Here is an 11,504-nt window from a genome sequence, read left to right as displayed (position 1 = left end):
AAACGCCATAGTCAAAATATACATGATACATATTATAGTAGAGGGTTGGGGGTTGTTTCTTCCCTTTTTCTTAGCCCTGGCAGGTGATTTGAGATGCTACATGCTCCAGCCTCTGTCACTGAATCGTTCTCTCTGTGGACGTGTGTGTATACATGTTTGTATTAAAAATATATCAGTCTTGTGATGGTCTTAAAAAAGAAAGACATGGAAGGAGGTGCGGGAAGAAATGGTAATAGTGAAGTTCTTGCACTGTGTCACTGTTTGTTTTTTGTGGTTTCAAAAAATACGCATGTTCAATTCCCGCACTGATGGCAGCTTGAAGCTTTTGATTTTAATTTTTTAACATTTTCACCTTTGAGTAACAAAAAAGAAAAAAATAAAGCAATATGCCCCCTCTCTAAATAAAAAGCAATAAGCAAAAATAATAATAATAATAAAAATCCTGCTCGGATTTCTGCAATCGAAAAGCGTTTTAAAAAAAAATAAAAAGAGATTATGCCTCCTTACAGTGGAGGGGTTCAGGAAAAAAAAAGGAAGCAAGAACCTACAGAAGATGCGACCGTCGAAGACGGCTGAATTTCTGAATTTCACCGGATGGGGTCGGCGGGCGGGTTGGCTTCGTTTTACTCGAACGCCGCTGCGCTCTTGGCATTGGTTTGATTTGGGAAGGGTCTGTGGGTGGGTGTTTTGTTCGTCTGCCCGCTCCACGATGTGCTCTGCCCTTCCGGCCGGCCGGCGCCCGCGGGCACCGCGCGGGCAGCGGCGGCAGCGGCCTGGCCTGGCAGCCGTCCCTTCCGCCGAGGCCGCGCGTCGAGCACCGGTGCGCAGTGAGGTAAGGGAGGAGGGGGACGCCTTCCCCCGGCAGCACCGTCCTTCCGCCGCCTAAAACCCCTTGATGTAGCAGTAGGCCTCCAGCGTGGCGAAGAGGATGTAGAGGAGCCAGAGGCTCACGAAGAGCAGCATCGTGGCCACCTTGCAGCCGCGCGGGCCGCCCAGCTCGCCGCCGAGGTGCGGCCGCCGGCGGTAGAGCAGCACGCTGATGCAGATGAACGCGAAGATGGTGAAGAGGGTGACGGAGAAGGCCAGCGTGCCCGCCGACACCTGGAACTCCTGCCCCTGCGAGGCCCAGTAGATTGCTGCCACCGACCACGCCAGCCCGATGCCCAGGAAGACGTTGACCGCGTTGCTGCCAGTGACGTTGCCGATGGAGGCGTCCGCGTACACGTCCTGGATGGCGGCTGCTTTGCTGGCAAAAGTGTCTGGCGAGGGGGAGAGAAAAATAGTTATCAGCGGCTCAGGGAGGAGGACGGGTTCATGGTGGGACAACCATGTCACTGGGTGGGCTCCAGCAGGAACAAATGCCAAGCCCTCACTTCGAGGGGGTCAAAGTGACCAGGACAGCCTGAGGACTGGGCTTGAACCCATGGTTTGTAGCACCTTCACCAGCGGGCAAGTGCTGGTTGGCCACCTCTTGCTCCGAGTCTCTCTCTGGATGAGGTTCTTGCCCCAGCCATGCCCTCCCAGCACTCACCACTGTGCACCTCAGTGGGTCATCTACCCCACGAGGCAGGACCCCTTGGCAACACCAAGCAGGGATGAATGCTTGGAGGCAGGAGTGAGCAGACCTTGCCCACGAACAGGGAGTCACTTCCCAGCCCAACCCACATGCCAGCTAATGGGACAAGCTCCCAGAGAGCTTGTCTGGGAGCCAGGAGGAAGGGAGAGCCCAGCTCAAGCTTTGCTCAGCACATCGGCTTGTGCGGAGGCTCAGGCAGCAAGCCCAAGGCACCGCCGCCAAGGGGTCTTGCAGGGTTTGGGGAAGGCAACTCTCCTCTTAGCATTGTGCTTTGGCCTGTGGCCTCCTCACCTGGAACGGAGGTGCCAAAGGCTACGAACACGACGGCCGTCACTGAGTCCTTGAGGCCAATGGTGCAGCCGAAGTGGGAGGCGAGGTCTCCGATGACCGCGGTGAGCATGCCGATGATGAGGATGGAGACGACGAAGCAGGCCCAGCCATTGCAGTACTCTGTGGGGGGCACGCAGGCAAACAGCACCTTCCAGAAGACGGTCAGGAAGTGCATGACGTAGTCAAAGCAGGATGGCAGGCGCTCCTCGCCAGACTCATCCTCATCTTCATCGCCCGCTGCAAACAAGGCAAAAGGAGAGGATGGATCTCACGACCAGGCTCCTGCAAGGCCACCCGTCCTACACCCCAGCTGATGCCTGGTCAGTGGACCAGTGGGTGCAAGATCACCAGTGGGTACACAGCATCAAGCACTACCTGGTGTGTAACTCCTTTGTGGAGCAGCCTTGGAGCCACACGGAAGAGTGCACGGAGTGCTGCATGGGGCTTGGTGGGAAGCTGCCGAGGCTCCCAAGCACAGATCTCCGCTGCCTGACAGGGACCATGGTCACAAGCCTCCCCACACCATGGCCTCTCGCCCCTCCTGCATCATGGCTGCCCACCGGGTCCTGCTGGGCTGCCCCACGGCAGGATCCAGTGCCACCAAAGCCCGGGGACCCACACCCTGACGTGGCACTGGCTGCTGGCAAGTGGGTTGGGAGGCAGAACTGTCTCCTCTTGCTCCAGTGTTATCCCAGTACTGGTACCCGGAGAATGAGACCATGTTTATCACCATAGCAACCCAACCCTTATCCTGAAAACTGTGAGGACCAGTCAGGCATCCCGGGTTCCTCTCTCCGGGGAGACAAGAAAACGCAAGCACTTGGAAGCGAAAGGTAGGTCTGCTTAAAAGGTTAAAAACACCACAGGCAGCTAGGTACTATATAATTAATCTGTGCAACCCACTGTTGATTAGCATCATGAAGTCACACAGGTAAGTGACACTTGGGAAACTGTAGAAGGTTATAGAATTGAGTGCAATGACTGTGGTTAGGAAAACCAGAATGACACAGTCTCTTGGTCCTGACTTCAGAGCATAGATACATCAACATCCAGCTCCCAGCAAGAGCCCACATCTGTATGAGGTAAAAGGAGCAGCCTTGAAGCCCCATGGAGAGGGTTATCCCATAAATGCCAGCTGCGAGGAGTGGCTTTGGAAGCCATGAGTTTCCCAGACTGCCCGAAGAGCAGCTCGCAGGTCTCCGGGCTTTTCTGATGTCTCTGCAAGCCTTGCTGAGCACCAGGGCTCAGCACCTGAGCCCCAGCAGGGCTCCACGCAAGACTGGGCCAGTTTGGAAGACTGCCAGGAGCAGGAGATATTTTAAAAGTGCAACATCAGGCACACCAACATGAAGCTCCGTGACCAAGGACAGGAATCTGTGGTCTGCACTGGTTATTAAATCCCTAAAGCAGAAGGAGCAAAGCCTGTGCAAGCAATGTGTCAGAAAACTGGCCTTCGGGGAATGATTTTCCACTTGAGATCTCCTATTTGCAAAAGGCCAGCATATTTGGAGCTAATGAGCTCCTTGGACTGATTTAGCTGATGACCAGCCCACATACCACAGCTGGACATCACCAACTGGGCAGATGCTGTCTCAGGTGGCTCCTGAGTGTAGACAGATGTGGTCCCCATCTGTGCAAGCCTCTAGGGTTGCTGTTAAGGTCAGCTCACTGCTCATCTCACCTGCACTGACAGTAATGGCCTCCATGAACTGGTCCCTCCAGGAATGTGTGCCTACAACCAGAGCCAGGTTTGTCTTCTTGATCAGCTTGTCCACAGTGCTCTGTTGTGGGAACAAAGATGTGGAAGATTAAACCAGTTTATCAAACACCAGGTCGTAGCAGTCAAGACTGATCTCACAAGTGCCCAGTGGAGGCCTCTTCCTTTCCCTTCTTGGAGGACCCCTGGAGCAATTACTGACCTTGAACTCATAGGACTCCTCAATGATAACTTCTAGCTTGGGATGCTCGCCAAGTATGGGCTTGCCCATCTCTGCAATCCTCTTGGCTTCCTCCTCTTCAACCGTGAGCTTCCTGTCGGCCACTTCTGTGAAAGCAAAGTCAGCACTAAGTGGCAGGGAGCATCTCTCGAGCTCTAGGGAAACACCACAGAGGGATTCCCTGGACAGCCCTTGTGCAAGCCCTTCCCAATTTGCTAAGTTGACACAGAGCTTTGGGTGAGTGGGTGGGAGGGGGACGACATCAGACTACAGAAAATAAAGGACAAAGATTTCTGTATATTAGTTAAACACCAAGAATCTAAGAAAATATTGTTTTGATTAAAAAAGAAAACATGTCTTATGGTTTCAAATGGAATTTCCCTTTCATCAGAAAATCACTATTAGCACTCTGGGCTATTCAACACTTTATCTAACTCTCAGGTAATACATACACATAAGTCAAAACACACATGAGCACACATATCTGTGTGCATATATGTGGGTGTGTGTATATATATATATATACACGTATACACACACACACTTTATTCCTTCTTTTTGTGCAGCAACTACTTTTTTGCCACACTTTCCTGTGAGACTCCTACGTTTGGAAAAAAATAAACAGGAAGAAATAAGCTGGGGCCAAGTGAGTTTCTGTCCTCACATTATTGGATGTTTAATGTCTCCTCTCCCACCCATATACCCAGGTGCCAATGGAGTAGGAGTGAGAACAGCACCCCACAGAATATTCTGCAAATGAAGGCTGCACATGCAATCTTTGTATACCTTTTTTTTCTCTAACTCCCCACTGGGTTTTGTATCATCACCCAGGAACACAAATGTTTCAGAAGAATATAAATATCAGATCCCAAGGGCACATACATTTACTCGTGTTCAATGCTCTCCTAGACTCATGCCCCAGATATGGGTTCCATGAAGCTGGGGGTGTGTGGATATAAGGCTATGAAGATCAATATGAGCTCAATGTGCTCTCTAAAATCCAATAAATTCAACACCTGCCTGAAGAAGAGAGCCCAAAGCACAGGAAGACAAGTTTGGAGAGAGGAATATCTCATCTGCAGATATTCTGCAGATTTCAGAGACAGATGCCTGAAGAGTGAATACATTTTGAGGGCTGGGTGCTTTAAGAAAGCATCCTGAATCCTGACCCCCCACAGCAAGGCACAGCACAGTTCTTGGTGGGAGGGCCACTGCTAATATCCAGGTAAAATAGTAAGTCAGCGATCAGACATAACAGGACTCAAGAGGGAACTGGCTGAAGCATCTTTGTTCCTAATTTTGCATTTAGCTTGAGGATAGCAACCAGACGGAGCTGGATTTGGCTTCAGAGAGTTGTTCTTGCTGGGACAAATGAGAAATCTCTTACTGGGTGGAGGCATCAGCAGAGAAGCCTAGTGTGCCCTCAGGGTCTGTACCAGCAAACCAGAAAAGGAAGGGCTTAAAGTAGACAGAAATGCTCCAACAACAGGTATTTGCTCAGGTGGAAAAGATTCACAGAGCTAGAATAAGGCTGAGAATGCATTACTTGAATGATACCACCCAGTCCAAGTTGCCACCAGGACCACCAGCCAGTCAGCAGCTGACCCCGCTGGCTTGCAGAGGCAACAGAGTGACCTGCCCGCAGCTGCAGATTGTGCCACTGGTCACTGACATGGAGGAGTCCTGTGCGGGAGGAAGGCCACAGCTCTGGCACAATGTAGGTTGTGGGTCCCACCACTACTCCTTTCCCAATACTTAGGATGCTGCTGCAAGGAGGATGTGCTGGCACACAGATCCATCCCTGTGGTGGAGGCAGCTGTGAACCAGTGAGGACTCTCCTCTTTTATCAACAGTGATTGGGAATGTCAAGATCTTTGTGCTTACTAGGAAAAACATGCAGAGAATGAAGATGTGAGTCAATTAATACCTGTGCCAGGTTTTCTGGAAAGAATGAACATGGGTTTTCCTTGACTTCCTTGTGGGTGGTCAGTGTGAACAATTTAATTGCAGCCCAGCACCCAGGTAAGCCTGCATGGTAGCTCTGCAGAAAGGGGGAGCAGCACAAATGAAGAGGATCTTATTCTGCCTGAGCAGTGAGTCATATGTTAGCCAAGGTTTCCTGCAGCATTTACCAACACCACAGGTAATGCCTCAGCTGTTATGAGATATCTCTTGATTGCTGCAGGGTTCATCAATCCTATCCAGCCTACCTCTTACTCCACACAAAAATCATACAGAAATTGCAAACTCTGCATGGAGTCTATTTATAAACTCTGCCTTTCCTCATCAACCCTGCTAGATTGACTACAAAGACTGTAAACCTTGTAAGACCTGCAGAGTCTATAAAAAACATAAGAACTCCTATGGCAGGTAACATTACTATAACACATCATAGAAGCAGAAACAACTACAGCCATCATTTGAAATCAATGAAGTTAATCAAAATCATCACTGCCTAACCCAAACACAATGTACTCTGCACCTGGGAATCCCCAAAAGTTTACAAATGCTGACAGACACAGAGCAACAGCAGCGCCTGGAGAAAGAGATGGCAGCAAAAAGGCAATGCAGAACAGGAGAGACGTGGAGGATGACTGCAGGCAAAGGCCGGGCGACCCAAGGGGAAGAGACAGCTCAGCTGGAGAAGGGCAGAAACAGGAGTGAATCTGGCACAAAATGTTCTGCATCGTGCTATATTTGGAAGCACGAACTGATGATCATCAAGAACAAGATTCAAGTTACTCATATCCACTTAAGCAGGGATTTAGATGAAATCTCCTTTTCCAAGACAGAGATCTGGAAGGTCCAGTCCACCTCTGTCTATACCTGCAGAATTACAAGGTGTATACATTGTGAAGAATGCAGATGCTGATACAATAGTCTTCCAGCCTTACTACGCACATCCTTGCTCCTATTTGAGATCTACTGTAATCCAAAGCTAAGGTGACAAGGTGCACAGAGCTCTGCAGTGGCCCAGTTTGGCAGACCCCTCAAGAGCACGCTGACGTGTGCTGACAGCACCCAGCTGTCAGAAAAGCACAGCAGTCGTCCCAACAAGGTTGCAAAGCCCAAACGCAGGGACGATGTGGCTTACTACAACCTTCACTGAGAAGCAAATGCATCAGAAAAACTGCAGCTCACAGCTGGCAGTGCACTTCCTTGGGCTCTTGCCAACTAACTGCTGTTGCAGTGTGTAGAAACCAAAAGTCTGGGATCAGAGAAGAAGCCCAGAAAAAGGGGAATATCTGATAGAATTTCCTGGGCTTTACAAATCCAGGAGAAGCCCTAGACTAAAATCTCAGTCCCTGCATAGCTTAAGTGATTTGTCTTTGATATTGTAAGAAAATGCAGGGCCTCACTCAAATATTATCCATCTAGAAAAGTCTGATCTTCCCATGCTTCAATAAGTGTATGCATTACAGAATATACTTTGGTTCCCAGTAAGGATTTAGCTCAGACCTTACCACATTTATGCTGTTTTATAAACCTGTGCCAGACGTGTCAATGTGAGATCTGAAACTCTCTGAAGCACAGGAGTTTGCTCAGCTTCTTCTGACTGCGTGCCTGAGGTTGCCAGACAGACTGCACCAGAATACCGCCGTGTCACTCACCAGCAGCAAGAGCTTCAGCTGTTGGCAGGTTACTTTGTTGCCTCTTCAAGCCACTTGTGGATCAGCTACTGATTTGATGAAGATAGAAAACATGCCAGGCAGCTCTTAGAAGACAGTAAAGCCATCAACACTTCTATATCCAGGAATAGAAACAGAGCTCTGGCTGTCCTGGTCGGACACAGTGGTAGGAGTTGGGATGATCATGGCAGCACTAATAGAGGGGCCACCTGGAAAGTTGACCCGACTTCTGGCAAGCTTGCATAGCAAGTGCGGCACTGGGCACTCAACCAAATTAATGGTGTTTGTACCTACTACCACACCACACGGCTGTGGGACTTGGACTATTCCAGAGGGCACCTCGTTAGCTGAAGACGTGCCACCAGAGGCACCTTTGGGGCCTACACTGCATAAGCTGACGTGCCAAGCTGAGCAGCGATGGAGCCCAGCAGCCTCCTGACAGCAAGCCCACTAAGACATCAATAATACAGGAACCACCGTCATGGGGCATGGGGAAGCGGAGCGCCGAGACAAGAAACACACTTGCCCAAGAATGTATATCAAGGATGTCCTGTGGGGGCAGCGGATTGACTACTACTCCCAGGCTAAATCTGCCAACTTAGCTGCCAACCAGCTGCAGGAGAACGGGCATAGGCAACACATCTGCAAGTCCTGCCTGTCCGTTACGATGGTGGTGAGCTCAGAAGGGTGTCTCACAGCAGCACTAATAGAAGAAGCTTAAAAGTAGTAAAGAAGAGTTAATTCCTGAATTATTGATAAAGAAGGTGGTTACATTTGTAAATGTGCAACAGGAAAGAGAACCTGCCAGGCAAAGTACAGAAATGTAACACACTTCAAAGGTGAATCTGAAAGCATTGTATCTATCCTTATATTTTCACTGAGTTTATGTCCTATATTAAGAAACAAACATAGTTTAGTAAGAGTCGCATACCAATTTTGTGCCATAGCTTGCTCAATGTACTCATGCAAGTATACACAGATGTCACATGCCAGCCTGCTGATTCTCCTCTGAAGATGTCAGTGACATTTGTGGTAATAAAGACAAGCTGTGACATTGGAGGTCCAGTTAACGTGTCTCTTGCCCAAACCTGCACTCCCCATACGACTAAGGCAAAGGGCTAAGCACTTCCAAAGAACAATATCAAGTAGCTGCGTGAACCTGCTCCCTCTTCCCACTTACTGCACAGGGAACCTCAACACGAATAGAACGACTGCATGAATGAGTGCCAGCCTCACCAACACACTAGCTGCTGGCCTCTCCCTGCGTTGGGCCTACATGCAGGCACGCTCTGTTCCCATGGGAGTTTAAGTGCAGAGGCAAGTGCTGTGTGTAGAGACTCAACACCTTTCCCAAACCTCATGCTCTCTGGTGGTGAGTGGGTATGTCATGACCTGTCCCATTTGCACAGGGAAATGCAGGTGACATAACAGTAGGCAGAAACCCACCAAAAAGGAGGCTGGATCTGTAACCTGCTGCATGGGATGCCCTTAGAAAGAAAGGAACTTTTGCTTCTGGTCCTGGTTTCCTCATTCATTCCTCTACATCTCATTTTGCTCTTTGCTACAGAATGGCATTGCTGTGGCACATTCTTGGGCCAGCAAGGCCAGGAAATGACAGATTCTCCTGCACTGCCCTCAGTGCTGACCCCCAAAGCCTGTGAGAAGTCAGAGATGTCTCCCATTGGCAGCTCTTGAGAGATCACAAATTAGCTGTGCCTAACACCAAAGTCTCCTAAAAGGTTTATAAAGCTAGACAAATGCTCAGAAACATATGTCCTATATGACCATGTACAAGGTAGAGAACCCAGGAAAATATGGATTTGGGCTTGACTCCTCATTAATCTGAGATTTAACACGACAGCTCCTGCCTTTCGCTGAAGCACTTTGGCCAGCAGGTTCAGCGCTCGAGCTTGCGCTCCCAGCTGCAAGATGGTGCAGCCTCCACAGAAAATGTGGGGCACACTCTAGCATGTGCAGACGGCTCTGACTGCAGAGTCCTGAACTTGGGGAGAAATGGGTGTAGAGATGGGGGGTAGAAGGGGTCCTCCAGGAAGCAGAGACAAGGCATCTGGAGGGTACTTCTGCTCTGCCCTGCCCACACCCATCCAAGTGTGTTAGGCATCAAAGAAGGCATCAAGAGCTGTGATGAATAAGTGAAAAGCAGGAGGGAAGAAAAGACGGAGTTTTAATTTGGAAGGTCACGTCTGTCAAGGTGAGTGCTGCCAAACTGCAGCTTAATTATTAACTAGCCCCGATTTCTGTTTATATCAGCATCACTACCTACCTTTCAATGCAGATTGCACCCTGGACTTCCAGCTGTCAACCCCAATTAAGCCTGATAAGGTCTGGATGCACCAGGCAAGAAAGGGAGCTCGCCAGGGCCTCCTGGGCTGCCTCCCCCTCCTCGCTGGGGAGGGGAAGGTGGGGATGGAGAAGTCCCCAACACCCTTCCAGCCCTGCAGTGCAGGTGTGCGTTAGCCTTGGCCACAGCAGCACGGCTTGCTAAGGTTAGGCAAGCAGGGCCTGCTGCGTCACGTACTGCGTGAATATGTTCTGCTCCTCAGTGCAGGTTGCTCACCGCTCCGAGAGGAGCTGCTGCAAGTAGGGGAGAAGACCAGGTCTGATAGAATCAAAAGTTGGATAGGAGAAATGAGAAGGGCTGCAGCAATGGCCACATTTCACACGGGCATGGTGCTAGGCCCAACATTTCTTTGCAGGAAGCGACCAGAGGTTTCTGGTTAAGTCACTCTGTGCTCTGATTCTGAGTTATTCTGGCCCATTCCGAGTTAATCCAGATAGGCAAGGTAGGACAGGCAAAGGAGGGTTAGCGCCTCCCAGACATAGCTCTGCCACTGACATGCTCTGCAGCCTCGGTCACATCCTTTTCTTTTTCGTTCCTCAGCTTCCTCAGAATGTTCAAGACTCTTAGTCCTACAAGGGCACCCTGAGACTTAATTCACTGCTATTTGCAAAATGCTTTCAAATCTACACGACATGTTTTTGGGAGGATCAAACTACTGCAAAGAGGTCCTTTATTGGTATTTCCTCCAGAGAAGGCAAGACAGAGCCATGCTCACACATGATGTATTGCTCCTGGAAGGGGCTTGCTAGCAACAACACCTTCAGGTCAGCTGAAACCAAATGGGAACTGGACATTGCCTGTAGCCCCCCTGACACACCATAAATCAAAGTTAGACAAAGATCATTTCTGCAGGGTTAATCTGGCCATCATACCTTTTGTACTGAAGCAGACAACAAGGAAGGTCCCATAATGCTGCTGGAGAGGTAGATACCTATCACCTAGGAAATGCTGCAAGATACAGACCAGTTTGTATTCTCTGTCACTTGCTGAATAAATTGGATTAAAACCAGCAATGTATTCATGGAAGTCTGCTACGGAGGCCATTTCCTACCCCCTGAGCTATCCATTTCTGGAGTGGGCCTGTATCTGCATGAAGGTCACCCCTTCTGGGGACTGCGCTGCCAGGAAGAAATTAAAACGACAATTAAAGTGGGATTTCTGTTGCAGCTCAATAAAATATAATCCCAGCTAAACAAAGTAAACATTGAGCATGAATGAGTCTCTCTCTCCAGAGGGCTGTCAATCCATCAGTCACAACTGGGGAAGACTGCTGGCTAAAAGACGCTCTGGCTTCTGAGGTTAGCATATTGATATGCCCTTTAATGAAGCACATGCACACCCACAAGCACCAACACTGTGTGCTGCTTGCTAAACAGGGAGGAATCTGCTTACTTAGCCCTGAAAGCTATTTCTGTGGTGTGATACATCCAGTATACATGCCTCAGTGTCCTTAACGCCAGCTAGGAAACTCTACACATTCACGAGGGGAAGGCTAATGCACAGCTAAAATACAGGATTAGAAATTGTGCATAAATTTCTGGCTCTGTCTCAAGATTATTATTGACCCAGCTGTCCCCAACAGGACAGCTGATTGGCATTCTTGCTCCAAAGAAATGGCTGCTTGGACAAGACATAGGTTTCAGCCAGGGTCTATCTATATGCCTGCAGTG

At 49.5% G+C, this 11,504-nt stretch overlaps 1 protein-coding gene across 3 annotated transcripts in view; it reads right to left on the bottom strand.

Moving 5' to 3' along the window:
• Positions 1-834: 834 nt before the first annotated feature.
• Positions 835-11,504, bottom strand: part of SLC8A3 (solute carrier family 8 member A3) — a 92,723-nt gene continuing 82,053 nt past the window's right edge. For all 3 annotated transcript variants that reach the window (XM_088536588.1, XM_010226041.2, XM_088536589.1), the window contains 4 exons: positions 3,826-3,950; positions 3,588-3,687; positions 1,868-2,143; positions 835-1,259 (listed from right to left, as the gene is read on the bottom strand). In XM_088536588.1, the coding sequence (XP_088392714.1) occupies positions 883-1,259; positions 1,868-2,143; positions 3,588-3,687; positions 3,826-3,950 (878 nt within the window). In that variant the 3' untranslated portion in view covers positions 835-882. The remainder of the gene's footprint in view (positions 1,260-1,867; positions 2,144-3,587; positions 3,688-3,825; positions 3,951-11,504) is intronic.

The sequence above is a fragment of the Tinamus guttatus genome, unplaced genomic scaffold (genome assembly GCF_059628265.1).
Source record: "Tinamus guttatus ecotype Peru unplaced genomic scaffold, ASM5962826v1 Tinamus_guttatus_pri_ptg000676l, whole genome shotgun sequence".
Classification (NCBI taxonomy): Eukaryota; Metazoa; Chordata; class Aves; order Tinamiformes; family Tinamidae; genus Tinamus; species Tinamus guttatus.
The sequence above is the reverse complement of the archived record's forward strand: the minus strand, read 5'-3'. Positions and strand labels throughout refer to the sequence as shown.